Consider the following 25,899-nt stretch of genomic DNA (forward strand, 5'->3'; position numbering starts at 1 on the left):
GGAGGGTTTCAACGGAGCTGTGTCTGTTAGCTTTAGCCGTTAGCAGCGGTATTGTGTTGGCTTTTTTTAATCTTTTCACCGAAATGTGTTTTCTCTGCTAGATAAAGAGACTGAATGTACTTCCATGGCTGCCATGTCTTCTTGTCAACAAACGGGGTATTGTTTGGATGGCAAGTTTGTCACTTCACTCATTGATTTGTTGTCTAATATTCCCATCGTGTACGTGTTCGTATGTTGTTGTTGTCTGCTGTGTCACAGTGTGATTGAAGCATTGAACTTGCTGCACTTATGAGGCTGTCTTGTTGTCCACATAAAACCACATCAAAAGTAGCGTGCCACGTTACATCAAGCTATCGCTAACAGCATCAAAATGGACCTAAAGACGGTGCGGATGTAGGCAGGTGTGGAGTTACCTGGGAAGACGGTGCGGATGTAGGCCCCTAGGATGAAGTAGAGCAAGGAGTCGATGAGCATGAGCCAGCACAGCCAGCCAAAGGAAGAAGTGTCGCCGGCCATGGGGGACGTGTAGGAGTTGTACCACTGGATCCCTGCAGTCATTCATTAAACATTTTATTCACCACCTTTCATTTTTTAAATGGATTTTTAATGAAGGTAAGATGTTGCTACCTTGTCCTTGGGTCTCGTAGCGAGAGATGTACTGACTGGCGTAGCTGAAGCAGGTGGGAGAAAGTATGCTCTGGCGGAGGAAGAAACTCTCCTTAGTTAACGAGAATATACCATGACTCATTGTACATTGTTTTTGTTGATAAAGTTAACGAGAATGGGTTATAAACGAATTATGATTAATAACCGGCTCCATAAACTTTAGTAACAACATTTTTTTTTTTTGATAGTTGGACCAAACATTTTTGAAGCACAAACAATTGGTATAAAGTATGTGGGCTTGTATAAAGCCTCAAGGAGTTGAATGCCCCTGCCTTACATAGCTCCGGGTCACCCTTGGGCAAGGTGTAGCACCCGAATGCGCCCCTCCCCATCAGGGTTACGATACCCCCCATGAAAAAAACTATAAGAAGATGCGTTACCCGGCCCGGAGGCAGGGCTCGTCAGCGAGCGCCTGGTGGCCGGGATATCCACGGAGCCCGGCCGGGCACAGCCCGAAAAGCTACATCACACCATCCTCTACGCCACATGGGCCCACCACCCGCGGTCGGAACCAGTGGAGTCGGTGTGCTGCCAAGTGGATGGCAGTGAAAGTGGAGGCTCCAGACGGACCAATTTGGGGCAGCAGAGGCTGACTTTTGAGACGTGGAACGTCTCTACGCTGGTGGGGAAGGAGCCTGAGGTAGTGCGGGAGGTGGAGCGCTACCGGTTGGATCTGGTGGGGCTTACCTCTACTCCTGGACAAGGGATGGACCTTGTCCACATCTGGAGTTGCTCAGGCTGTGAGGGCCCAGGCGGGTGTGGGGATACTCACGAGTCCCCGGCTGAGTGCCTGTACGTTGGAGTTCACCCCAGTGGACAAGAGGGTCACCTCCTTTCACCTTAGGGTTGGAGGGGGGAAAACTCTGACTGTTGTTTGTGCGTACGCACCAAACAAGAGCTCAGAGTATTCAGCCTTCTTGGATACCTTGCATGGGGTCCTATATGGGGCGCCGGCAGGGGATTCCATAAACTTGCTGGGGAATTTCAACGCACACAAGGGCAATGACAGTGATACTTGTAGTGGCATGATTGGGAGGAACGGTCTCCCTGATCTGAACCTGAGTGGTGGATTGTTATGGGACTTCTGTGCTAGCCATGGACTTGCGATAACAAACACTATGTTCAAGCATAAGGATGCTTATAGGTGTACCTGGTACCAGAGCACCCTAGGCCAAAGATCAATGATCGATTTTGTAATCGTATCAGCTGATCTGAGGCCGTATGTTTTGGACACTTGGGTGAAGAGAGGGGCTGAACTGTCAACTGATCACCATCTGGTGGTGAGTTGGGTCAGATGGCGGGAGAAACCTCTGGACAGACCTAGCAAACCCAAGCGTGTAGTGCGGGTGAACTGGGAACGCTTGCACGAGTCCTCTGTCCGGAAGGACTTCAACTCCCACCTCCGGCGGGACTTCTCTGCCATCCCTGTGGAGGTTGGGAACATTGAACAGGAATAGGCAATGTTCAAAGCCTCTATTGCTAAAGCTGCAGCTGCGAGCTGTGGCCAGAAGGTCTTAGGTGCCTCAAGGGGCGGTAACCCTCAAACACCCTGGTGGACAGCGGTGGTCAGGGAAGCTGTCCGACTGAAGAAGGAGTCCTACCGGGGTATGTTATCCCAGGGGACTCCGGAGGCAGTTGCAAGGTACCAACAGACCCAAAAGGCACCGGCCGTGGCTGTAGGCAAGGCTAAGCAGAGGGTGTGAGAGCAGTTTGTGGAATCCATGGACAAGGACTATCGGGGGGCACCAAAGCTGTTCTGGAAGATCATACGGCACCTCAGGAGGGGGAAGCAGGGAGCCATCCAAGCTGTGTACAGCAAGGATGGGACTCTGCTGACTTCAAGTAAGGAAGTCGTAGGGCGTTGGAAAGAGCACTTTGAGGAACTCCTAAACCCGTCTACATCAGAAGGAAATCAGTCGGAGAATCGGAACAGCTGGGGCAGTATTGCAGTCTCTCTGCCGCACTTATGATTATTGAAATGTTGATAATTAAAAAATGAAGATGGTTACACAAACAATGTTTTTATCATAAACAAATTGGACACATGTGGGGTGATTTTAACAAGACGCACAGGTATTTCCTCCATGTGAACACCTAGTAAGTCGGAAAGAGATGATGCAGTATTATCTGCTCACAGATGCTACCTGCTGGTTGTTTGAACACACTGCAGCTAGTCCTGGATACTTAACCAACCCCCACTCCTTCAGTCACATGCAGGATTCTCACAGGACTGAGGCCAAAACTAATCCAGTATCAAACCGACAACCTTGAGGGTGTACCAACAGGTGTAGACATCAGACCTCACCTGAGAAGGTGTACAACCTTGAAGGTGTGGACATCAGACCTACCAGTATACTCTTCTGGGAGAAGGTGAGGCTGCTCTCCAAGGCCATGACCACGATGTAGGGGAAGAAGCAGAGGATGTAGACCAGGCTGGCGCTCAGACCTGCGATGTAGGTCTTGTTGAAACAGGAGCTGAGCAGGAAACTGAAGGCCAGGATGCTCAGGCCGTAGTCACACAGGTAGAGGAAGAGCAGGAAGCCATCACTGTGGGCCAGGATGCCGCCATACTTCAGCACCAGCGTGAGGATGAGGATGGTCACCATCAGGTGGGCGGCACATTCCAAGAACCAGGCCAGGAAGTGACTGAGGGGGTTGACTCCCATCATCTTCATGTACTATAAACACACATCAAGTACTTTTATACACGCCATCATCTTCATGTACTATAATCCACACATTATATACACTAAGTACTTATATATATATATATATATATATATATATATATATATATATATATATGACTCGGAGCGCCACTGTTGAGAACAAGACTTCATCTACAACACAACTTGGACGTGATCAATGTGGTATGACAACGCAGAGACGCAATGCTAACAACACAGAATGCTAATATCACATCTAAACCGTCCAGTTGACCACGTTTTTCCAGAACAACACACACCCTTGGTTTCTGTACTCAAAGCCCCAGTTCTTACTTACAGGAATTATCCAGGAAGTGTTTTTACGTCACGGTCATGTTTTAGTGGCCGGGTGACTACCAATGATAATCTACCTTAGAACACACTCACGGCTTCCATATTGGGGTTTGTACTTGGGTGGTCTTTCAGATTCTGAGGTCTCTAATAACACTACATAGAAGATTGTTGTTCATGCTCTACCTATTCAAATCATGGATGTATTACTAATAAGCAGTTGTTTATCAGGGTGAATCCTGGAAGACGAGTGATGAGTCTTTACCTCGTGCAGCCTCAGTTCTCGCTCATGAACCAACTTCTTCACAAAGTCTGCCACGAACAGAACCCAGGCCAGCATCAGCATGATGGGGAAGACCAAGGAGATGGCATTCAGGTACCTGCAGGAGCACACACAGGAAATGTTGCAGCTAGATTTTATTTTACCACCTTTCAGCACAATGGAACGCTTCAGGCGTTGAGACATAGTCCCCAGAGAGGCGTTCCCAGGTCAGCTAGAAGACATAGTCCCCAGAGAGGTTTTCCCAGGCCAGCTAGGAGACATAGTCCCCAGAGGGGTGTTCCCAGGCCAGCTAGGAGACATAGTCCCCAGAGGGGTGTTCCCAGGCCAGCTAGGAGACATGGTCCCCAGAGAGGTGTTTCCAGGCCAGTTAGGAGACATAGTCCCCAGAGAGGTGTTCCCAGGCCAGCTAGGACACATAGTCCCCAGGGAGGTGTTCCCAGGCCAGCGAGGAGACATAGTCCCCAGAGAGGTGTTCCCAGGTCAGTTAGGAGACATAGTCCCCAGAGAGGTGTTTCCAGGTCAGCTAGGAGACATAGTCTCCAGAGAGGTGTTCCCAGGCCAGCTAGGAGACATAGTCCCCAGAGAGGTGTTCCCAGGCCAGTTAGGAGACATAGTCCCCAGAGAGGTGTTCCCAGGTCAGCTAGGAGACATAGTCCCCAGAGAGGTGTTCCCAGGCCAGCTAGGAGACATAGTTCCCAGCGAGGTGTTCCCAGGCCATCTAGGAGACATAGTCCCCAGCGAGGTGTTCCCAGGCCAGTTAGGAGACATAGTCCCTAGAGAGGTGTTCCCAGGCTAGTTAGGAGACATAGTCCCCAGTGAGGTGTTCCCAGGCCAGCTAGGAGACATAGTCCCCAGAGAGGTGTTCCCTGGCCATCTAGGAGACATAGTCCCCAGAGAGGTGTTCCCAGGCCAGTTAGGAGACATAGTCCCCAGAGAGGTGTTCCCAGGCCAGTTAGGAGTCATAGTCCCCAAAGAGGTGTACCCAGGCCAGTTAGGAGTCATAGTCCCCCAGAGTGGCGTTGAGGGGAAACCCTGACCAGATGCTTGGACTACCTCACGGAGGAACTTCACTTCAGCCCATCATTTGTTTAAGTCATAACTCAAAGATCAGGACCATCAGTAAGGACGTACATCCACCGCTTCCGGATCAACTCCTTCTTACCCAGGACAGATTGATACAGGGTCTATCCATCCATCCATCCATCTTCTTCCGCTTATCCGAGGTCGGGTCGCGGGGGCAGCAGCCTAAGCAGGGAAGCCCAGACTTCCCTCTCCCCAGCCACTTCGTCCAGCTCCTCCCGGGGGATCCCGAGGCGTTCCCAGGCCAGCCGGGAGACATAGTCTTCCCAACGTGTCCTGGGTCTTCCTCGTGGCCTCCTACCGGTCGGACGTGCCCTAAACAACTCCCTAGGGAGGCGCTCGGGTGGCATCCTGACTAGATGCCCGAACCACCTCATCTGGCTCCTCTCGATGTGGAGGAGCAGCGGCTTTACTTTGAGCTCTTCCCGGATGACAGAGCTTCTCACCCTATCTCTAAGGGAGAGCCCCGCCACCCGGCGGAGGAAACTCATTTCGGCCGCTTGTACCCGTGATCTTGTCCTTTCGGTCATAACCCAAAGCTCATGACCATAGGTGAGGATGGGAACGTAGATCGACCGGTAAATTGAGAGCTTTGCCTTCCGGCTCAGCTCCTTCTTCACCACAACGGATCGATACAGCGTCCGCATTACTGAAGACGCCGCATCGATCCGCCTGTCGATCTCACGATCCACTCTTCCCTCACTCGTGAACAAGACTCCGAGGTACTTGAACTCCTCCACTTGGGGCAAGATCTCCTCCCCAACCCGGAGATGGCACTCCACCCTTTTCCGGGCGAGAACCATGGACTCGGACTTGGAGGTGCTGATTCTCATCCCAGTCGCTTCACACTCAGCTGCGAACCGATCCAGTGAGAGCTGAAGATCCTGGCTAGATGAAGCCATCAGGACCACATCATCTGCAAAAAGCAGAGACCTAATCCTGCAGCCACCAAACCGAATCCCCTCAACGCCTTGATTGCGCCTAGAAATTCTGTCCATAAAAGTTATGAACAGAATCGGTGACAAAGGGCAGCCTTGGCGGAGTCCAACCCTCACCGGAAAACGTGTCCGACTTACTGTCGGCAATGCGAACCAAGCTCTGACACTGATCATACAGGGAGCGGACCGCCACAATCAGACAGTCCGAAACCCCATATTCTCTGAGCACTCCCCACAGGACTTCCCGAGGGACACGGTCGAATGCCTTCTCCAAGTCCACAAAGCACATTTGTGATACAGGGTCTGCATGTCGATATCACCATCCACTCTTCCCTCACTCATGAACAAGACTCCGAGGTACTTGAAGTCCTCCAAGATGTCCTCCCAAAACCCATGCAACTGAAGACTACCAATGTAGATGTGAAGATGTATAGGAACTAAGGTGGTGGTAGTTGGTGTAGGAACTAAGTGGTGGTAGTTGGTGTAGGAACTAAGTGAAAACAAGATAACGCCGGTGTGTCTGGCTCGCCGCTTGTCTATGATCACTATTGTCTGTTTTGTGGTTATTTTGACATGTGTTTCGAGGACCATCGACTCACTTCTAGTGTATGAATGCCAGGAGTTGTTGAGGATTGGGGAGTCAGTACGGTCATGTGAACTTTACAATGCAAGAGACTCGGATTCATTTTTCCATGCTAACCTACCTGAGTGCTTCTGTCGGGTGAATGCGCCGCTGCCCAGGAAGCGGAAACGCCGAGGAGTACGATCCGGCCGACTGCTAAAGGTGAAAGCTTGGTTGGCACTGTATCCTGACGCGGTGAGGTCCTCGGCACTTCCCCGGGAGTACAGCGACTGTTTTGGTCGCTATTTGTCACGGCGCGCGCTTCGACTGGTCGGGTCTTGGTTGGTGCCAATCATCGGACAGCGGGAAGATCCCTGCGCGCTGCGCCCTCTTCGCTCATCTCACCCGGGCTCAGGTGGCGTGTCCCTGGCTAATCTTCGGCCGCTGAGCTGGGCACCGTACGTGGCTACAACAACGTCTACGAGGTGTGCACTTGTGAATGCGAGATCCGTGATGAACAAGACTTTCATTCTTCAGGACTTTTTCCCTCATCGTGCTCTTTGGATATACTGTTCTTGACAGAAACCTGGATCGGCACCGGTGAGTCTGCTGCTTTTTCAGAGCTATTACCTCCAGACTGTACTTTCATTAACACGCCGAGAACAAGCGGTCGTGGCGGGGGTTTAGCAATTGTTTTAAAGGAAAGCGTTCATCACAAGGTGACTGTGGAGTGGTCTTTTCCCTCCTTTGAACTGAGCTGTTTCGAGCTGCGACAGACTGAACCGGTATTTTGTGCTGTAATCTACAGACCACCAAAGCACAACAAAGATTTTATCAAGGACTTTTCGGACTTCATTGCTTTTAGTCTGGTGCGCTACGACAAGATTTTAATCGTCGGGGATTTTAATGTACACGTTTGTTGTCCTTCTAAACCCATGGCCGGAGAGTTTTTGGACTTGATCGAAGGTTTTAATTTGGCTCAGCATGTTACTGCCTCAACGCATGTACACGGACACACTCTAGACCTTGTACTGTACTTATGGTTTTAATGCTGACAATGTCGTTGTTGGTGATGCTGTGTTTTCCGATCACAGTCCTGTTATGTTCAATTTAAGTTTGGACCCTGATGTAAAACCGCCTGCCGTGCGTCATGGGCGTGTTATTAGGTCTGACACTGCAGCCGCCTTTCCTCCTTTGTTCACTGTGTCTATGCAGAGTACCGTATTTTCCGCACTATAAGGCGCACCTAAAAACCACAAATTTTCTCAAAAGCTAACAGTGCGCCTTATAACCCGATGCGCTTTATTACGATTCATTTTCATAAAGTTTCGATCTCGCAACTTCGGTAAACAGCCGCCATCTTTTTTCCCGGTAGAACAGGAAGCGCTTCTTCTTCTACGCAAGCAACCGCCAAGGAAAGCACCCGCCCCCATAGAACAGGAAGCGCTTCTTCTTCTACTGTAAGCAACCACCCGCCCCCGGAAGAAGAAAAAAAAACGCGCGGATATCACCGTACGTTTCATTTCCTGTTTACATCTGTAAAGACCACAAAATGGCTCCTACTAAGCGACAAGGATCCGGTTCATAAAAAGACGCAATCTCTCCATCCGCACACGGATTACTACCGTATTTCACAGCAACTGATATTCCTGTGAACCGCACTGTGGAACGGGAGCACGTACGGTGAATATTCGCACCACAGGGAATGAGAAGTCATCCTTCACTGTGGTTCTAGCTTGCCATGCTAACTTCCACCCATGGTGATATTCAAAAGGAAGACCTTGCCAAAAGAGACCTTTCCAGCCGGCGTCATCATAAAAGCTAACTCGAAGGGATGGATGAAGAAAAGATGAGCGAGTGGTTAAGGGAAGTTTACGCGAAGAGGCCGGGTGGCTTTTTTCACACAGCTCCGAAGGCGAACACACCTTCACTAAGACGGGCAGACAGCGCCGGACGACATACGCCAACATTTGCCAGTGGATCGTAAATGCCTGGGCAGATATTTCGGTCACAACTGTGGTCCGAGCTTTCCGGAAGGCAGGATTCACAGAACTGCTGCACAACAACAGCGACACTGAATCCGATGACTTCGACGAGACGGAGCCGGCCATTTTTGGATCCCACGCTTGCGCAACTTTTCAATTCGGACACCGAAGACGAAGAATTCGAAGGATTTACGAATGAAGAATAACTTCAGAAGGTGAGCGCTATGTTTATTTTGTGTGTTGTGACATTAACGTTCGAGCAACATTATGTTGCTATTGCTCTACACCATTTTGAATTTTACTATGTTTGTGATTGCACATTTGCGTACATTTTGGGACAGAGTTGTTAGAACGCTGGTTTTCAATATATTATTAAAGTTTGACTGAACTATCTGACTGTTTTTTTGACATTCCCTTTAGCGCAGCGTAGGCGCGGTTTATAATCCGGGGCGGCTTATTGGTGGACAAAGTTATGAAATATGTAATTCATTGAAGGTGCGGCTAATAATCCGGTGCGCCTTATAGTGCGGAAAATACGGTATATCACACTCTGCAGACTCTGAACAATTGATGTGCTCTTTTATTTCCACATGTTCTGAGATTCTGGACAGTATAGCGCCCCTCAGAGCTATACGTCCAAAGTCAAAACAGGAGCCTTGGCTCAATGAAAGCACACGCACAGCTCGGCGTGAGTGGCGAAGGGCGGAGCGGAAGTGGAAAAGGGATCACTTGGAGGTCTCTTATCAAATTTTAAAAGAAAGCTGTCAGAACTATCAAAGTGTGGTTAAAGCTGAAAAAACTAAATATTTGTCAGACTTAATTTCAAATAGTGTCAACAAGCCACGTGTTCTTTTTAAATCTATTAGTTCTGTTCTTAATCCGAATCCAGCCACTTCACTGGAGATGACAAGTGAAACTTGTGAAGAATTTCTCTCCTTTTTTAACGACAAGGTTGCTTCTATCTGGGCAAATCTTTCTCCTTCTCCATTGAGTTTCAATGTGGCCACTCGGTGCTCGGCTGTGTTTTGTCAGTTTGAGCCTGTGTCCATGCCTGAGCTTACAGGAATAGTCGACTAACTAAAACCCTGGTCCTGTCCCACAGACCCGGTCCCCCCTCGCTTTTTTAAAGAAGTCTGGGACTCTATTGACTTGTCTGTTAGGGACATCATCAACAGCAGCTTGATTTCTGCCAGTGTGCCCTCTTTTTGTAAAAGAGCTGTTGTTGAGCCTTTGATCAAAAAAACAAAACAGGTCTTGATCCTACAAGTTTGTCAAATGATTGGCCCATTTCTAATTTACCTTTTGTGTCAAAAATTTTGGAGAAATGTGTTTTGGCGCAACTGCAGCCTTTTTTAGATGAAAATAGCACTTTAGATCCATTTCAGTCTGGATACAAAGCTTTACACAGTACTGAATCTGCACTTTTAAAGCTTTTTAATGACTTGCTTTTAATGTCTGATTCTGGCAGCTCTGCCATTTTAGTGCTTTTAGATCTTCCAGCTGCCTTTGACACAGTCCACCACACAATTCTTTTAGACCACCTGAGAGACTGTGTGGGTGTCAGGGTGACTGCATTAGAGTGGTTCAGATCCTACCTGTCAGAGAGGTCCTTCTCTGTCAGGCTGGGGGACGCCACCTCTTCTTCTGCTCCGCTTTACTGTGGTGTCCCCCAGGGATCTATTCTAGGCCCCATCCTGTTCGCTCTATATCTCCTCCCTCTTGGAGAGATTTTTAAGAGGCATGGAGTGTCTTATCACTTTTATGCAGACGACTGCCAAATGTATATGCCGATTTCAAAAGGCCACGGCCCCCTGACACCCCTTCTCAACTGTCTATGCCACGTCAAGGCTTGGTTAGCCCAGAATTTTTTAATAATGAATGAGGGAGAAATGGAAATTTCAGTTTTTGGTGCGGCCCTCACTGACTTGGGACCATTGCAAAATGATGTGCGTCCCAAAGTCACCAGCCTTGGCGTCACTATAGACAGACATTTTAAACTTGACAAAACAAGTCAATGGCCTTTTAAAATCCTGTTTTTATCATCTTCGTCTTTTAGCAAAGGTAAAACCGTTTTTATCTTTGAACCTTTTTGAACAAGTGGTGCATGCTTTTATTTCAAGTGGCCTGGACTACTGCAATGCACTTTATGCTGGCATTAGCCAAAAAGCTCTCTCCCGGTTGCAGTTAGTCCAGAAGGCGGCAGCAGGACTTTTAACAGGGGCCAGGAGACGCCAGCATATAACCCCAATCCTTGAGAGTTTGCACTGACTCCCTGTTCATCTTAGAATTGATTTCAAAACCTTGCTGTTTGTTTTTAAAGCTTTACATGGACTGGCACCTCAGTATATCTCGGACCTCATCCAAATTTACAATCCTGCACGCGCTCTGAGGTCTGAGAGCCAGCTCCAGCTCGTGGTGCCCAAGACCAGACTTAAAACCAGGGGAGACAGGGCCTTCTCTGTGGTCGGCCCTAAGCTCTGGAACACTCTGCCCCTCCATGTTCCAACTACTCCCACAGTGGACTGTTTTAAGTCTCGTCTTAAGACCCACTTTTATTCTCTGGCTTTTAACACTACGTGAGTTGTGTGCTCCTCTGTTGATTTCTATTTACTGTTTTAATTGGTTTTACCCTTTAAAATCGTTTTTAATCATATTTATTTTATATTGTTTTTAATTGTTTTTAATATTGTTGTGCAGCACTTTGGAAACATTTTGTTGTTTAAATGTGCTATAGAAATAAAGTGGATTGGATTGGATAGGTGGTGGTAGTTGGTGTAGGAACTAAGTGGTGGTAGTTGGTGTAGGAACTAAGTGATGGTAGTTGGTGTAGGAACTAAGTAGTGGTAGTTGGTGTAGGAACGAAGTGGTGGTAGTTGGTGTAGGAACTAAGTGGTGGTAGTTGGTGTAGGAACTAAGTGGTGGTAGTTGGTGTAGGAACTAAGTGGTGGTAGTTGGTGTAGGAACTAAGTGGTGGTAGTTGTGTAGGAACTAAGTGGTGGTAGTTGGTGTAGGAACTAAGTGGTGGTAATTGGTGTAGGAAGTAAGTGGTGGTAGTTGGTGTAGGAACTAAGTAGTGGTAGCTGGTGTAGGAAGTAAGTGGTGGTAGTTGGTGGAGGAAGTAAGTGGTGGTAGTTGGTGTAGGAACTAAGTGGTGGTAGTTGTGTAGGAACTAAGTGGTGGTAGTTGGTGTAGGAAGTAAGTGGTGGTAGTTGGTGTAGGAACTAAGTGGTGGTAGTTGGTGTAGGAACTAAGTGGTGGTAGTTGGTGTAGGAAGTAAGTGGTGGTAGTTGGTGTAGGAACTAAGTGATGGTAGTTGGTGTAGGAACTAAGTGGTGGTAGTTGGTGTAGGAACTAAGTGGTGGTAGTTGGTGTAGGAACTAAGGTGGTGGTACTTGGTGTAGGAACTAAGTGGTGGTAGTTGTGTAGGAACTAAGTGGTGGTAGTTGGTGTAGGAACTAAGTGGTGGTAGTTGGTGTAGGAACTAAGGTGGTGGTACTTGGTGTAGGAACTAAGTGGTGGTAGTTGGTGTAGGAACTAAGTGGTGGTAGTTGGTGTAGGAACTAAGTGGTGGTAGTTGGTGTAGGAACTAAGGTGGTGGTACTTGGTGTAGGAACTAAGTGGTGGTAGTTGTGTAGGAACTAAGTGGTGGTAGTTGGTGTAGGAACTAAGTGATGGTAGTTGGTGTAGGAACTAAGTAGTGGTAGTTGGTGTAGGAACTAAGTGGTGGTAGTTGGTGTAGGAACTAAGTGGTGGTAGTTGGTGTAGGAACTAATTGGTGGTAGTTGGTGTAGGAAGTAAGTGGTGGTAGTTGGTGTAGGAACTAAGTGGTGGTAGTTGGTGTAGGAACTAAGTGGTGGTAGTTGGTGTAGGAACTAATTGGTGGTAGTTGGTGTAGGAACTAAGTAGTGGTAGTTGGTGTAGGAACTAAGTAGTGGTAGTTGGTGTAGGAAGTAAGTGGTGGTAGTTGGTGTAGGAAGTAAGTGATGGTAGTTGGTGTAGGAACTAAGTAGTGGTAGTTGGTGTAGGAAGTAAGTGGTGGTAGTTGGTCTAGGAACTAAGTGATGGTAGTTGGTGTAGGAACTAAGTAGCGGTAGTTGGTGTAAGAAGTAAGTGGTGGTAGTTGGTGTAGGAAGTAAGTGGTGGTAGTTGGTGTAGGAACTAAGTGGTGGTAGTTGGTGTAGGAACTAAGTGGTGGTAGTTGGTGTAGGAACTAAGTGGTGGTAGTTGTGTAGGAACTAAGTGGTGGTAGTTGGTGTAGGAACTAAGTGGTGGTAGTTGGTGTAGGAACTAAGTGGTGGTAGTTGGTGTAGGAACTAATTGGTGGTAGTTGGTGTAGGAAGTAAGTGGTGGTAGTTGGTGTAGGAACTAAGTGGTGGTAGTTGGTGTAGGAACTAAGTGGTGGTAGTTGGTGTAGGAACTAATTGGTGGTAGTTGGTGTAGGAACTAAGTAGTGGTAGTTGGTGTAGGAACTAAGTAGTGGTAGTTGGTGTAGGAAGTAAGTGGTGGTAGTTGGTGTAGGAAGTAAGTGATGGTAGTTGGTGTAGGAACTAAGTAGTGGTAGTTGGTGTAGGAAGTAAGTGGTGGTAGTTGGTCTAGGAACTAAGTGATGGTAGTTGGTGTAGGAACTAAGTAGTGGTAGTTGGTGTAGGAAGTAAGTGGTGGTAGTTGGTGTAGGAAGTAAGTGGTGGTAGTTGGTGTAGGAACTAAGTGGTGGTAGTTGGTGTAGGAACTAAGTGGTGGTAGTTGGTGTAGGAACTAAGTGGTGGTAGTTGTGTAGGAACTAAGTGGTGGTAGTTGGTGTAGGAACTAAGTGGTGGTAGTTGGTGTAGGAACTAAGGTGGTGGTACCTGGTGTAGGAACTAAGTGGTGGTAGTTGTGTAGGAACTAAGTGGTGGTAGTTGGTGTAGGAACTAAGTGATGGTAGTTGGTGTAGGAACTAAGTAGTGGTAGTTGGCGTAGGAAGTAAGTGGTGATAGTTGGTCTAGAAACTAAGTGATGGTAGTTGGTGTAGGAACTAAGTAGTGGTAGTTGGTGTAGGAAGTAAGTGGTGGTAGTTGGTGTAGGAAGTAAGTGGTGGTAGTTGGTGTAGGAACTAAGTGGTGGTTGTTGGTGTAGGAACTAAGTGGTGGTAGTTGGTGTAGGAACTAAGTGGTGGTAGTTGTGTAGGAACTAAGTGGTGGTAGTTGGTGTAGGAACTAAGGTGGTGGTACTTGGTGTAGGAACTAAGTGGTGGTAGTTGTGTAGGAACTAAGTGGTGGTAGTTGTGTAGGAACTAAGTGGTGGTAGTTGGTGTAGGAACTAAGTGATGGTAGATGGTGTAGGAACTAGGTAGTGGTAGTTGGCGTAGGAAGTAAGTGGTGATAGTTGGTCTAGGAACTAAGTGATGGTAGTTGGTGTAGGAACTAAGTAGTGGTAGTTGGTGTAGGAAGTAAGTGGTGTTAGTTGGTGTAGGAACTAAGGTGGTGGTAGTTGGTGTAGGAACTAAGTGGTGGTAGTTGGTGTAGGAACTAATTGGTGGTAGTTGGTGTAGGAAGTAAGTGGTGGTAGTTGGTGTAGGAACTAAGTGGTGGTAGTTGGTGTAGGAACTAAGTGGTGGTAGTTGGTGTAGGAACTAATTGGTGGTAGTTGGTGTAGGAACTAAGTAGTGGTAGTTGGTGTAGGAACTAAGTAGTGGTAGTTGGTGTAGGAAGTAAGTGGTGGTAGTTGGTGTAGGAAGTAAGTGATGGTAGTTGGTGTAGGAACTAAGTAGTGGTAGTTGGTGTAGGAAGTAAGTGGTGGTAGTTGGTCTAGGAACTAAGTGATGGTAGTTGGTGTAGGAACTAAGTAGTGGTAGTTGGTGTAGGAAGTAAGTGGTGGTAGTTGGTGTAGGAAGTAAGTGGTGGTAGTTGGTGTAGGAACTAAGTGGTGGTAGTTGGTGTAGGAACTAAGTGGTGGTAGTTGGTGTAGGAACTAAGTGGTGGTAGTTGTGTAGGAACTAAGTGGTGGTAGTTGGTGTAGGAACTAAGTGGTGGTAGTTGGTGTAGGAACTAAGGTGGTGGTACCTGGTGTAGGAACTAAGTGGTGGTAGTTGTGTAGGAACTAAGTGGTGGTAGTTGGTGTAGGAACTAAGTGATGGTAGTTGGTGTAGGAACTAAGTAGTGGTAGTTGGCGTAGGAAGTAAGTGGTGATAGTTGGTCTAGAAACTAAATGATGGTAGTTGGTGTAGGAACTAAGTAGTGGTAGTTGGTGTAGGAAGTAAGTGGTGGTAGTTGGTGTAGGAAGTAAGTGGTGGTAGTTGGTGTAGGAACTAAGTGGTGGTTGTTGGTGTAGGAACTAAGTGGTGGTAGTTGGTGTAGGAACTAAGTGGTGGTAGTTGTGTAGGAACTAAGTGGTGGTAGTTGGTGTAGGAACTAAGGTGGTGGTACTTGGTGTAGGAACTAAGTGGTGGTAGTTGTGTAGGAACTAAGTGGTGGTAGTTGTGTAGGAACTAAGTGGTGGTAGTTGGTGTAGGAACTAAGTGATGGTAGATGGTGTAGGAACTAGGTAGTGGTAGTTGGCGTAGGAAGTAAGTGGTGATAGTTGGTCTAGGAACTAAGTGATGGTAGTTGGTGTAGGAACTAAGTAGTGGTAGTTGGTGTAGGAAGTAAGTGGTGTTAGTTGGTGTAGGAACTAAGGTGGTGGTAGACTCACTCGTCCTTCAGATGGCAGGGGTATGGGAATGGCTGAAGCTGCACAGCCGTCTCTGAGACCTTCCTACCAGTCTGGGTTTCAATAATGGCTCGGTCTAAGTTCTCCTGCAGGTACACAAAGCCCCGGTTGTAGCGCAGGGTCTTCTGTGCTGAGATGTGCCGGTCCTTCACAAAGTACGGGTCTCGGACGCGGTCGGTCCGCATCACGTTGTCCATGTGCATGCGGATGGTGTAGCCCACCTTGGGTGGTAGGGACTCCGCACCTTTGGGCAGCTGGAAGATGACACCTGAGGACCAATGGAAACATCATGTGGTGTCACCATTAGGACTGACTTAGTCCCAGAGTTAATGGAAGGAAGTAGAACTTTCCCAGCAGGCACTAGACTTTGAAACAACGTTGATTATACGTACATGTCCTTTAAAACTGACTTTGAAACAACGTTGATTATACGTACATGTCCTTTAAAACTGACTTTGATACAACGTTGATTATACGTACATGTCCTTTAAAACTGACTTTGAAACAACGTTGATTATACGTACTTGTCCTTTAAAACTGACTTTGATACAACATTGAATATACGTACTTGTCCTTTAAAACGGACTTTGAAACAACATTGATTATACATACTTGTCCTTTAAAACTGACTTTGAAATGTTGATTATACATACTTGTCCTTTAAAACTGACTTTGAAACAACGTTGATTATATGTACATGTCCTTTAAAACTGACTTTGAAACAACATTGATTATATGTACTTGCCCTTTAAAACTGACATTGATACAACATTGATTATACGTACTTGTCCTTTAAAACGGACTTTGAAACAACATTGATTATACATACTTGTCCTTTAAAACTGACTTTGAAACGTTGATTATACATACTTGTCCTTTAAAACTGACTTTGAAACAACGTTGATTATACGTACGTGTCCTTTAAAACTGACTATGATGCAACGTTGATTATACGTACGTGTCCTTTAAAACTGACATTGAAACAACGTTGATTGTACGTACTTGTCCTTTAAAACTGACTTTGAAACAACGTTGATTATACGTACTTGTCCTTTAAAACGGACTTTGAAACAACATTGATTATACATACTTGTCCTTTAAAACTGACTTTGAAACGTTGATTATACATACTTGTCCTTTAAAACTGACTTTGAAACAACGTTGATTATATGTACATGTCCTTTAAAACTGACTTTGAAACAACATTGATTATACGTACTTGCCCTTTAAAACTGACATTGATACAACGTTGATTGTACGTACTTGTCCTTTAAAACTGACTTTGAAACGTTGATTATACGTACGTGTCCTTTAAAACTGACATTGAAACAACGTTGATTATACGTACTTGTCCTTTAAAACTGACTTTGAAACAACGTTGATTATACGTACTTGTCCTTTAAAACTGACTTTGAAACAATGTTGATTATACGTACATGTCCTTTAAAACTGACTTTGAAACAACATTGATTATACGTACTTGTCCTTTAAAACTGACTTTGAAATAATGTTGATTATACGTACTTGTCCTTTAAAACTGACTTTGATACAACGTTGATTATACGTACTTGTCCTTTAAAACTGACTTTGAAAAAACGTTGATTATACGTACTTGTCCTTTAAAACTGACTATGATGCAACGTTGATTATACGTACGTGTCCTTTAAAACTGACATTGAAACAACGTTGATTATACGTACTTGCCCTTTAAAACTGACATTGATACAACGTTGATTGTACGTACTTGTCCTTTAAAACTGACTTTGAAACGTTGATTATACGTACGTGTCCTTTAAAACTGACTATGATGCAACGTTGATTATACGTACGTGTCCTTTAAAACTGACTATGATGCAACGTTGATTATACGTACGTGTCCTTTAAAACTGACTATGATGCAACGTTGATTATACGTACGTGTCCTTTAAAACTGACATTGAAACAACGTTGATTATACGTACTTGTCCTTTAAAAGTGACTTTGAAACAACCTTGTGAAATAGTTGTATTTGTAAAGTGAGACAACGTTGATTTCTAACCTCATTGAGTCCACATTTTTGGTTAGGAAATAATAATAATAATAATAATAATAATAATAATAATAATAATAATAATAATACATTTTATTTGGTATAGCGCAAAGGTCGGCAACCCAAAATGTTGAAAGAGCCATATTGGACCAAAAATACAAAAACAAATCTGTCTGGAGCTGCAAAAAATTAAAAGCCATATTACATGATAGTGTGTCATGAGATATAAATTGAATTAAGAGGACTTAAAGGAAACTAAAAGAGCTCAAATATAGCTACAAATGAGGCATAATGATGCAATATGTACATATAGCTAGCCTAAATAGCATGTTAGCATCGATTAGCATGCAGTCATGCAGTGACCAAATATGTCTGATTAGCACTCCACACAAGTCAATAACATCAACAAAACTCACCTTTGTGCGTTCACGCACAACATTAAAAGTTTGGTGGACAAAATGAGACAGAAAAAGAATTGGCATAAAACACGTCCTAGACCTAGAAAGTCGGAGAAAGTTATACACTATGGTGAGTTCAAGGACCGCCAAAATTAGTAGGACAAAACGGCGCTCGCCAAATAATCGAATCAGTGAAGCATGTTTAATATAAACAGTGTGCTTTATAACAATTAGGGAGGTTTGTGAAACCATATTAAAACAAAAAAAATGTTTTTTTTCCCCTCATCTTTTTCCATTTGTCATACATTTTTGAAAAAGCTCCAGAGAGCCACTAGGGCGGCGCTAAAGAGCCGCATGCGGCTCCAGAGCCGCGGGTTGTCGACCCCTGGTATAGCGCTTTTCAGAGTACTCAAAGACGCTTTACAGGATAAACAATTTAATATCAAACCGTTCAAAGTAATGACCACATTTCAATGTCAATTCAACGTCACAACCTGACATTGAATAGAAGTTTTAAAAAGTATGTTAAGTTTAAGTCAGGGATGAGATTTGGTTCCTGAGAGTCATTTGCCAGTTGTGTCAAGTTCCCTCACCCATGCCAGACCTCACCATGGCCTGCAGGCAGGTAACTACAGGAAGTTCCAGACTATCAGACGATACTTTTTCTTACACTTTGAACTCTGCGGCCGATTTAAGGATTTTTCTCTGATAACGGCCAAAATGAATAAAATACACCTTGAAAGTAATGTATTGTATGTGCTATGATGCCATCTTATGGACCAGTTCACTCACTATGATGCCATCTTATGGACCAGTTCACTCACTATGATGCCATCTTATGGACCAGTTCACTCACTATGATGCCATCTTATGGACCAGTTCACTCACTATGATGCCATCTTATGGACCAGTTCACTCACTATGATGCCATCTTATGGACCAGTTCACTCACTATGATGTCATCTTATGGACCAGTTCACTCACTATGATGCCATCTTATGGACCAGTTCACTCACTATGATGCCATCTTATGGACCAGTTCACTCACTATGATGCCATCTTATGGACCAGTTCACTCACTATGATGTCATCTTATGGACCAGTTCACTCACTATGATGCCATCTTATGGACCAGTTCACTCACTATGATGCCATCTTATGGACCAGTTCACTCACTATGGTGCCATCTTATGGACCAGTTCACTCACTATGATGCCATCTCATGGACCAGTTCACTCACTATGATGCCATCTTATGGACCAGTTCACTCACTATGATGCCATCTTATGGACCAGTTCACTCACTATGATGCCATCTTATGGACCAGTTCACTCACTATGATGCCATCTTATGGACCAGTTCACTCACTATGATGCCATCTTATGGACCAGTTCACTCACTATGATGCCATCTCATGGACCAGTTCACTCACTATGATGCCATCTTATGGACCAGTTCACTCACTATGATACCATCTCATGGACCAGTTCACTCACTATGATGCCATCTTATGGACCAGTTCACTCACTATGATGCCATTTATGGACCAGTTCACTCACTATGATGCCATCTTATGGACCAGTTCACTCACTATGATGCCATCTTATGGACCAGTTCACTCACTATGATGCCATCTTATGGACCAGTTCACTCACTATGATGCCATCTTATGGACCAGTTCACTCACTATGATGCCATCTTATGGACCAGTTCACTCACTATGATGCCATCTCATGGACCAGTTCACTCACTATGATGCCATCTTATGGACCAGTTCACTCACTATGATGCCATCTTATGGACCAGTTCACTCACTATGATACCATCTTATGGACCAGTTCACTCACTATGATGCCATCTTATGGACCAGTTCACTCACTATGATGCCATCTTATGGACCAGTTCACTCACTATGATGCCATCTTATGGACCAGTTCACTCACTATGATGCCATCTTATGGACCAGTTCACTCACTATGATGTCATCTTATGGACCAGTTCACTCACTATGATGCCATGATCTTATACTCTCATTACTCACAAACATCTCATCTTCACTCTCTCATTACTCACAAACATCTCATCTTTATACTCTCATTACTCACAAACATCTCATCTTTATACTCTCATTACTCACAAACATCTCATCTTCACACTCTCATTACTCACAAACATCTCATCTTTATACTCTCATTACTCACAAACATCTCATCTTTATACTCTCATTACTCACAAACATCTCATCTTCACTCTCTCATTACTCACAAACATCTCATCTTCACTCTCTCATTACTCACAAACATCTCATCTTTATACTCTCATTACTCACAAACATCTCATCTTTATACTCTCATTACTCACAAACATCTCATCTTTATACTCTCATTACTCACAAACATCTCATCTTCACTCTCTCATTACTCACAAACATCTCATCTTCATACTCTCATTACTCACAAACATCTCATCTTCACTCTCTCATTACTCACAAACATCTCATCTTCACTCTCTCATTACTCACAAACATCTCATCTTCACACTCTCATTACTCACAAACATCTCATCTTTTACTCACGGGTTAGGGTTACTCTTTTACTCACTTCCATAGAGGCTGCGCTCCTTGGCTAGTTCCTGAGCATCCGCGTCCAGATGTTCCTCAGAGTGGTAACCTTGGTAACGGTCAAACTTGATGCAGGACGACACGTTGACCATGAGGTTGGACAAGACGGTGATCTGGTTCAGGATGTGTTTGTTCTTCTCCAGCATGGAGGTCATGTTCGCTTGGAAGAGGGAAGTGTTTGGTTAGCATCAAGAAGGTTAGAAGAGATAAGTGAGGTGAGAACGTTGGAGATAAGTGAGGTGAGAACGTTGGAGATAAGTGAGGTGAGAACGTTGGAGATAAGTGAGGTGAGAACGTTGGAGATAAGTGAGGTGAGAACGTTGGAGATAAGTGAGGTTAGAACGTTGGAGATAAGTGAGGTTAGAACGTTGGAGATAAGTGAGGTGAGAACGTTGGAGATAAGTGAGGTGAGAACGTTGGAGATAAGTGAGGTCAGAACGTTGGAGATAAGTGAGGTGAGAACGTTGGAGATAAGTGAGGTTAGAACGTTGGAGATAAGTGAGGTGAGAACGTTGGAGATAAGTGAGGTGAGAACGTTGGAGATAAGTGAGGTTAGAACGTTGGAGATAAGTGAGGTTAGAACGTTGGAGATAAGTGAGGTGAGAACGTTGGAGATAAGTGAGGTGAGAACGTTGGAGATAAGTGAGGTCAGAACGTTGGAGATAAGTGAGGTGAGAAGGTTGGAGATAAGTGAGGTGAGAAGGTTGGAGATAAGTGAGGTGAGAACGTTGGAGATAAGTGAGGTGATAAGGTTGGAGATAAGTGAGGTGAGAACGTTGGAGATAAGTGAGGTGAGAAGGTTGGAGATAAGTGAGGTGAGAACGTTGGAGATAAGTGAGGTTAGAACGTTGGAGATAAGTGAGGTGAGAAGGTTAGAGATAAGTGAGGTGAGAACGTTGGAGATAAGTGAGGTGAGAAGGTTGGAGATAAGTGAGGTGAGAAGGTTGGAGATAAGTGAGGTGAGAACGTTGGAGATAAGTGAGGTGAGAACGTTGGAGATAAGTGAGGTGAGAAGGTTGGAGATAAGTGAGGTGAGAAGGTTGGAGATAAGTGAGGTGAGAACGTTGGAGATAAGTGAGGTGAGAACGTTGGAGACAAGTGAAGTGAGAACGTTGGAGATAAGTGAGGTGAGAAGGTTGGAGATAAGTGAGGTGAGAACGTTGGAGATAAGTGAGGTGAGAACGTTGGAGATAAGTGAGGTTAGAACGTTGGAGATAAGTGAGGTGAGAACGTTGGAGATAAGTGAGGTGAGAATGTTGGAGATAAGTGAGGTGAGAACGTTGGAGATAAGTGAGGTGAGAAGGTTGGAGATAAGTGAGGTGAGAAGGTTGGAGATAAGTGAGGTGAGAACGTTGGAGATAAGTGAGGTGAGAACGTTGGAGATAAGTGAAGTGAGAACGTTGGAGATAAGTGAGGTGAGAACGTTGGAGATAAGTGAGGTGAGAACGTTGGAGATAAGTGAGGTGAGAAGGTTGGAGATAAGTGAGGTGAGAACGTTGGAGATAAGTGAGGTGAGAACGTTGGAGATAAGTGAGGTGAGAAGGTTGGAGATAAGTGAGGTGAGAAGGTTGGAGATAAGTGAGGTGAGAAGGTTGGAGATAAGTGAGGTGAGAAGGTTGGAGATAAGTGAGGTGAGAAGGTTGGAGATAAGTGAGGTGAGAAGGTTGGAGATAAGTGAGGTGAGAACGTTGGAGATAAGTGAGGTGAGAAGGTTGGAGATAAGTGAGGTGAGAACGTTGGAGATAAGTGAGGTGAGAAGGTTGGAGATAAGTGAGGTGAGAAGGTTGGAGATAAGTGAGGTGAGAAGGTTGGAGATAAGTGAGGTGAGAACGTTGGAGATAAGTGAGGTGAGAAGGTTGGAGATAAGTGAGGTGAGAACGTTGGAGATAAGTGAGGTGAGAAGGTTGGAGATAAGTGAGGTGAGAACGTTGGAGATAAGTGAGGTGAGAAGGTTGGAGATAAGTGAGGTGAGAACGTTGGAGATAAGTGAGGTGAGAACGTTGGAGATAAGTGAGGTGAGAACGTTGGAGATAAGTGAGGTGAGAAGGTTGGAGATAAGTGAGGTGAGAACGTTGGAGATAAGTGAGGTTAGAACGTTGGAGATAAGTGAGGTGAGAACGTTGGAGATAAGTGAGGTGAGAAGGTTGGAGATAAGTGAGGTGAGAACGTTGGAGATAAGTGAGGTGAGAACGTTGGAGATAAGTGAGGTGAGAAGTTTGGAGATAAGTGAGGTGAGAAGGTTGGAGATAAGTGACGTGAGAACGTTGGAGATAAGTGAGGTGAGAAGGTTGGAGATAAGTGAGGTGAGAACGTTGGAGATAAGTGAGGTGAGAAGGTTGGAGATAAGTGAGGTGAGAACGTTGGAGATAAGTGAGGTGAGAAGGTTGGAGATAAGTGAGGTGAGAACGTTGGAGATAAGTGAGGTGAGAACGTTGGAGATAAGTGAGGTGAGAACGTTGGAGATAAGTGAGGTGAGAACGTTGGAGATAAGTGAGGTGAGAACATTGGAGATAAGTGAGGTGAGAAGGTTGGAGATAAGTGAGGTGAGAACGTTGGAGATAAGTGAGGTGAGAAGGTTGGAGATAAGTGAGGTGAGAAGGTTGGAGATAAGTGAGGTGAGAAGGTTGGAGATAAGTGAGGTGAGAACGTTGGAGATAAGTGAGGTGAGAACATTGGAGATAAGTGAGGTTAGAACGTTGGAGATAAGTGAGGTTAGAACGTTGGACATAAGTGAGGTTAGAACGTTGGAGATAAGTGAGGTTAGAACGTTAGAGATAAGTGAGGTGAGAACGTTGGAGATAAGTGAGGTGAGAACGTTGGAGATAAGTGAGGTGAGAACGTTGGAGATAAGTGAGGTGAGAACGTTGGAGATAAGTGAGGTGAGAACATTGGAGATAAGTGAGGTGAGAAGGTTGGAGATAAGTGAGGTGAGAAGGTTGGAGATAAGTGAGGTGAGAACGTTGGAGATAAGTGAGGTGAGAAAGTTGGAGATAAGTGAGGTTAGAACGTTGGAGATAAGTGAGGTTAGAACGTTGGACATAAGTGAGGTTAGAACGTTGGAGATAAGTGAGGTTAGAACGTTAGAGATAAGTGAGGTGAGAACGTTGGAGATAAGTGAGGTGAGAACGTTGGAGATAAGTGAGGTGAGAACGTTGGAGATAAGTGAGGTGAGAACGTTGGAGATAAGTGAGGTGAGAACGTTGGAGATAAGTGAGGTGAGAACGTTGGCGATAAGTGAGGTGAGAACGTTGGAGATAAGTGAGGTGAGAACGTTGGCGATAAGTGAGGTGAGAACGTTGGAGATAAGTGAGGTGAGAACGTTGGAGATAAGTGAGGTGAGAAGGTTGGAGATAAGTGAGGTGAGAACGTTGGAGATAAGTGAGGTGAGAACGTTGGAGATAAGTGAGGTGAGAACATTGGAGATAAGTGAGGTTAGAACGTTGGAGATAAGTGAGGTTAGAACGTTGGACATAAGTGAGGTTAGAACGTTGGAGATAAGTGAGGTTAGAACGTTAGAGATAAGTGAGGTGAGAACGTTGGAGATAAGTGAGGTGAGAACGTTGGAGATAAGTGAGGTGAGAACGTTGGAGATAAGTGAGGTGAGAACGTTGGAGATAAGTGAGGTGAGAACATTGGAGATAAGTGAGGTGAGAAGGTTGGAGATAAGTGAGGTGAGAAGGTTGGAGATAAGTGAGGTGAGAACGTTGGAGATAAGTGAGGTGAGAAAGTTGGAGATAAGTGAGGTTAGAACGTTGGAGATAAGTGAGGTTAGAACGTTGGACATAAGTGAGGTTAGAACGTTGGAGATAAGTGAGGTTAGAACGTTAGAGATAAGTGAGGTGAGAACGTTGGAGATAAGTGAGGTGAGAACGTTGGAGATAAGTGAGGTGAGAACGTTGGAGATAAGTGAGGTGAGAACGTTGGAGATAAGTGAGGTGAGAACGTTGGAGATAAGTGAGGTGAGAACGTTGGCGATAAGTGAGGTGAGAACGTTGGAGATAAGTGAGGTGAGAAGGTTGGAGATAAGTGAGGTGAGAACGTTGGAGATAAGTGAGGTGAGAAGGTTGGAGATAAGTGAGGTGAGAACGTTGGAGATAAGTGAGGTGAGAACGTTGGAGATAAGTGAGGTGAGAACGTTGGAGATAAGTGAGGTGAGAAGGTTGGAGATAAGTGAGGTGAGAACGTTGGAGATAAGTGAGGTTAGAACGTTGGAGATAAGTGAGGTGAGAAGGTTGGAGATAAGTGAGGTGAGAAGGTTGGAGATAAGTGAGGTGAGAACGTTGGAGATAAGTGAGGTGAGAACGTTGGAGATAAGTGAGGTGAGAAGGTTGGAGATAAGTGAGGTGAGAACGTTGGAGATAAGTGAGGTGAGAAGGTTGGAGATAAGTGACGTGAGAACGTTGGAGATAAGTGAGGTGAGAAGGTTGGAGATAAGTGAGGTGAGAACGTTGGAGATAAGTGAGGTGAGAAGGTTGGAGATAAGTGAGGTGAGAACGTTGGAGATAAGTGAGGTGAGAAGGTTGGAGATAAGTGAGGTGAGAACGTTGGAGATAAGTGAGGTGAGAACGTTGGAGATAAGTGAGGTGAGAAGGTTGGAGATAAGTGAGGTGAGAACGTTGGAGATAAGTGAGGTGAGAAGGTTGGAGATAAGTGAGGTGAGAACGTTGGAGATAAGTGAGGTGAGAACGTTGGAGATAAGTGAGGTGAGAAGTTTGGAGATAAGTGAGGTGAGAAGGTTGGAGATAAGTGACGTGAGAACGTTGGAGATAAGTGAGGTGAGAAGGTTGGAGATAAGTGAGGTGAGAACGTTGGAGATAAGTGAGGTGAGAAGGTTGGAGATAAGTGAGGTGAGAACGTTGGAGATAAGTGAGGTGAGAAGGTTGGAGATAAGTGAGGTGAGAACGTTGGAGATAAGTGAGGTGAGAACGTTGGAGATAAGTGAGGTGAGAACGTTGGAGATAAGTGAGGTGAGAACGTTGGAGATAAGTGAGGTGAGAAGGTTGGAGATAAGTGAGGTGAGAACATTGGAGATAAGTGAGGTGAGAAGGTTGGAGATAAGTGAGGTGAGAAGGTTGGAGATAAGTGAGGTGAGAAGGTTGGAGATAAGTGAGGTGAGAACGTTGGAGATAAGTGAGGTGAGAAAGTTGGAGATAAGTGAGGTTAGAACGTTGGAGATAAGTGAGGTTAGAACGTTGGACATAAGTGAGGTTAGAACGTTGGAGATAAGTGAGGTGAGAACATTGGAGATAAGTGAGGTGAGAAGGTTGGAGATAAGTGAGGTGAGAACGTTGGAGATAAGTGAGGTGAGAAGGTTGGAGATAAGTGAGGTGAGAAGGTTGGAGATAAGTGAGGTGAGAAAGTTGGAGATAAGTGAGGTTAGAACGTTGGAGATAAGTGAGGTTAGAACGTTGGACATAAGTGAGGTTAGAACGTTGGAGATAAGTGAGGTGAGAATGTTAGAGATAAGTGAGGTGAGAACGTTGGAGATAAGTGAGGTGAGAACGTTGGAGATAAGTGAGGTGAGAACGTTGGAGATAAGTGAGGTGAGAACGTTGGAGATAAGTGAGGTGAGAACGTTGGAGATAAGTGAGGTGAGAACGTTGGCGATAAGTGAGGTGAGAACGTTGGAGATAAGTGAGGTGAGAACGTTGGAGA

At 45.2% G+C, this 25,899-nt stretch overlaps 1 protein-coding gene across 3 annotated transcripts in view; it reads right to left on the reverse strand.

Annotated features, from left to right (window-relative positions):
• Positions 1–25,899, reverse strand: part of abca12 (ATP-binding cassette, sub-family A (ABC1), member 12) — a 170,432-nt gene that overhangs the window by 88,575 nt on the left and 55,958 nt on the right. For all 3 annotated transcript variants that reach the window (XM_061971824.2, XM_061971822.2, XM_061971823.2), the window contains exons 27-32: positions 20,225–20,404; positions 15,180–15,465; positions 3,928–4,042; positions 3,015–3,344; positions 628–697; positions 414–548 (exon numbers count right to left, since the gene is read on the reverse strand). In XM_061971824.2, coding sequence (XP_061827808.2) covers positions 414–548; positions 628–697; positions 3,015–3,344; positions 3,928–4,042; positions 15,180–15,465; positions 20,225–20,404 — 1,116 coding nt within the window. The remainder of the gene's footprint in view (positions 1–413; positions 549–627; positions 698–3,014; positions 3,345–3,927; positions 4,043–15,179; positions 15,466–20,224; positions 20,405–25,899) is intronic.

Source organism: Nerophis lumbriciformis, linkage group LG13 (genome assembly GCF_033978685.3).
Source record: "Nerophis lumbriciformis linkage group LG13, RoL_Nlum_v2.1, whole genome shotgun sequence".
NCBI lineage: Eukaryota > Metazoa > Chordata > Actinopteri > Syngnathiformes > Syngnathidae > Nerophis > Nerophis lumbriciformis.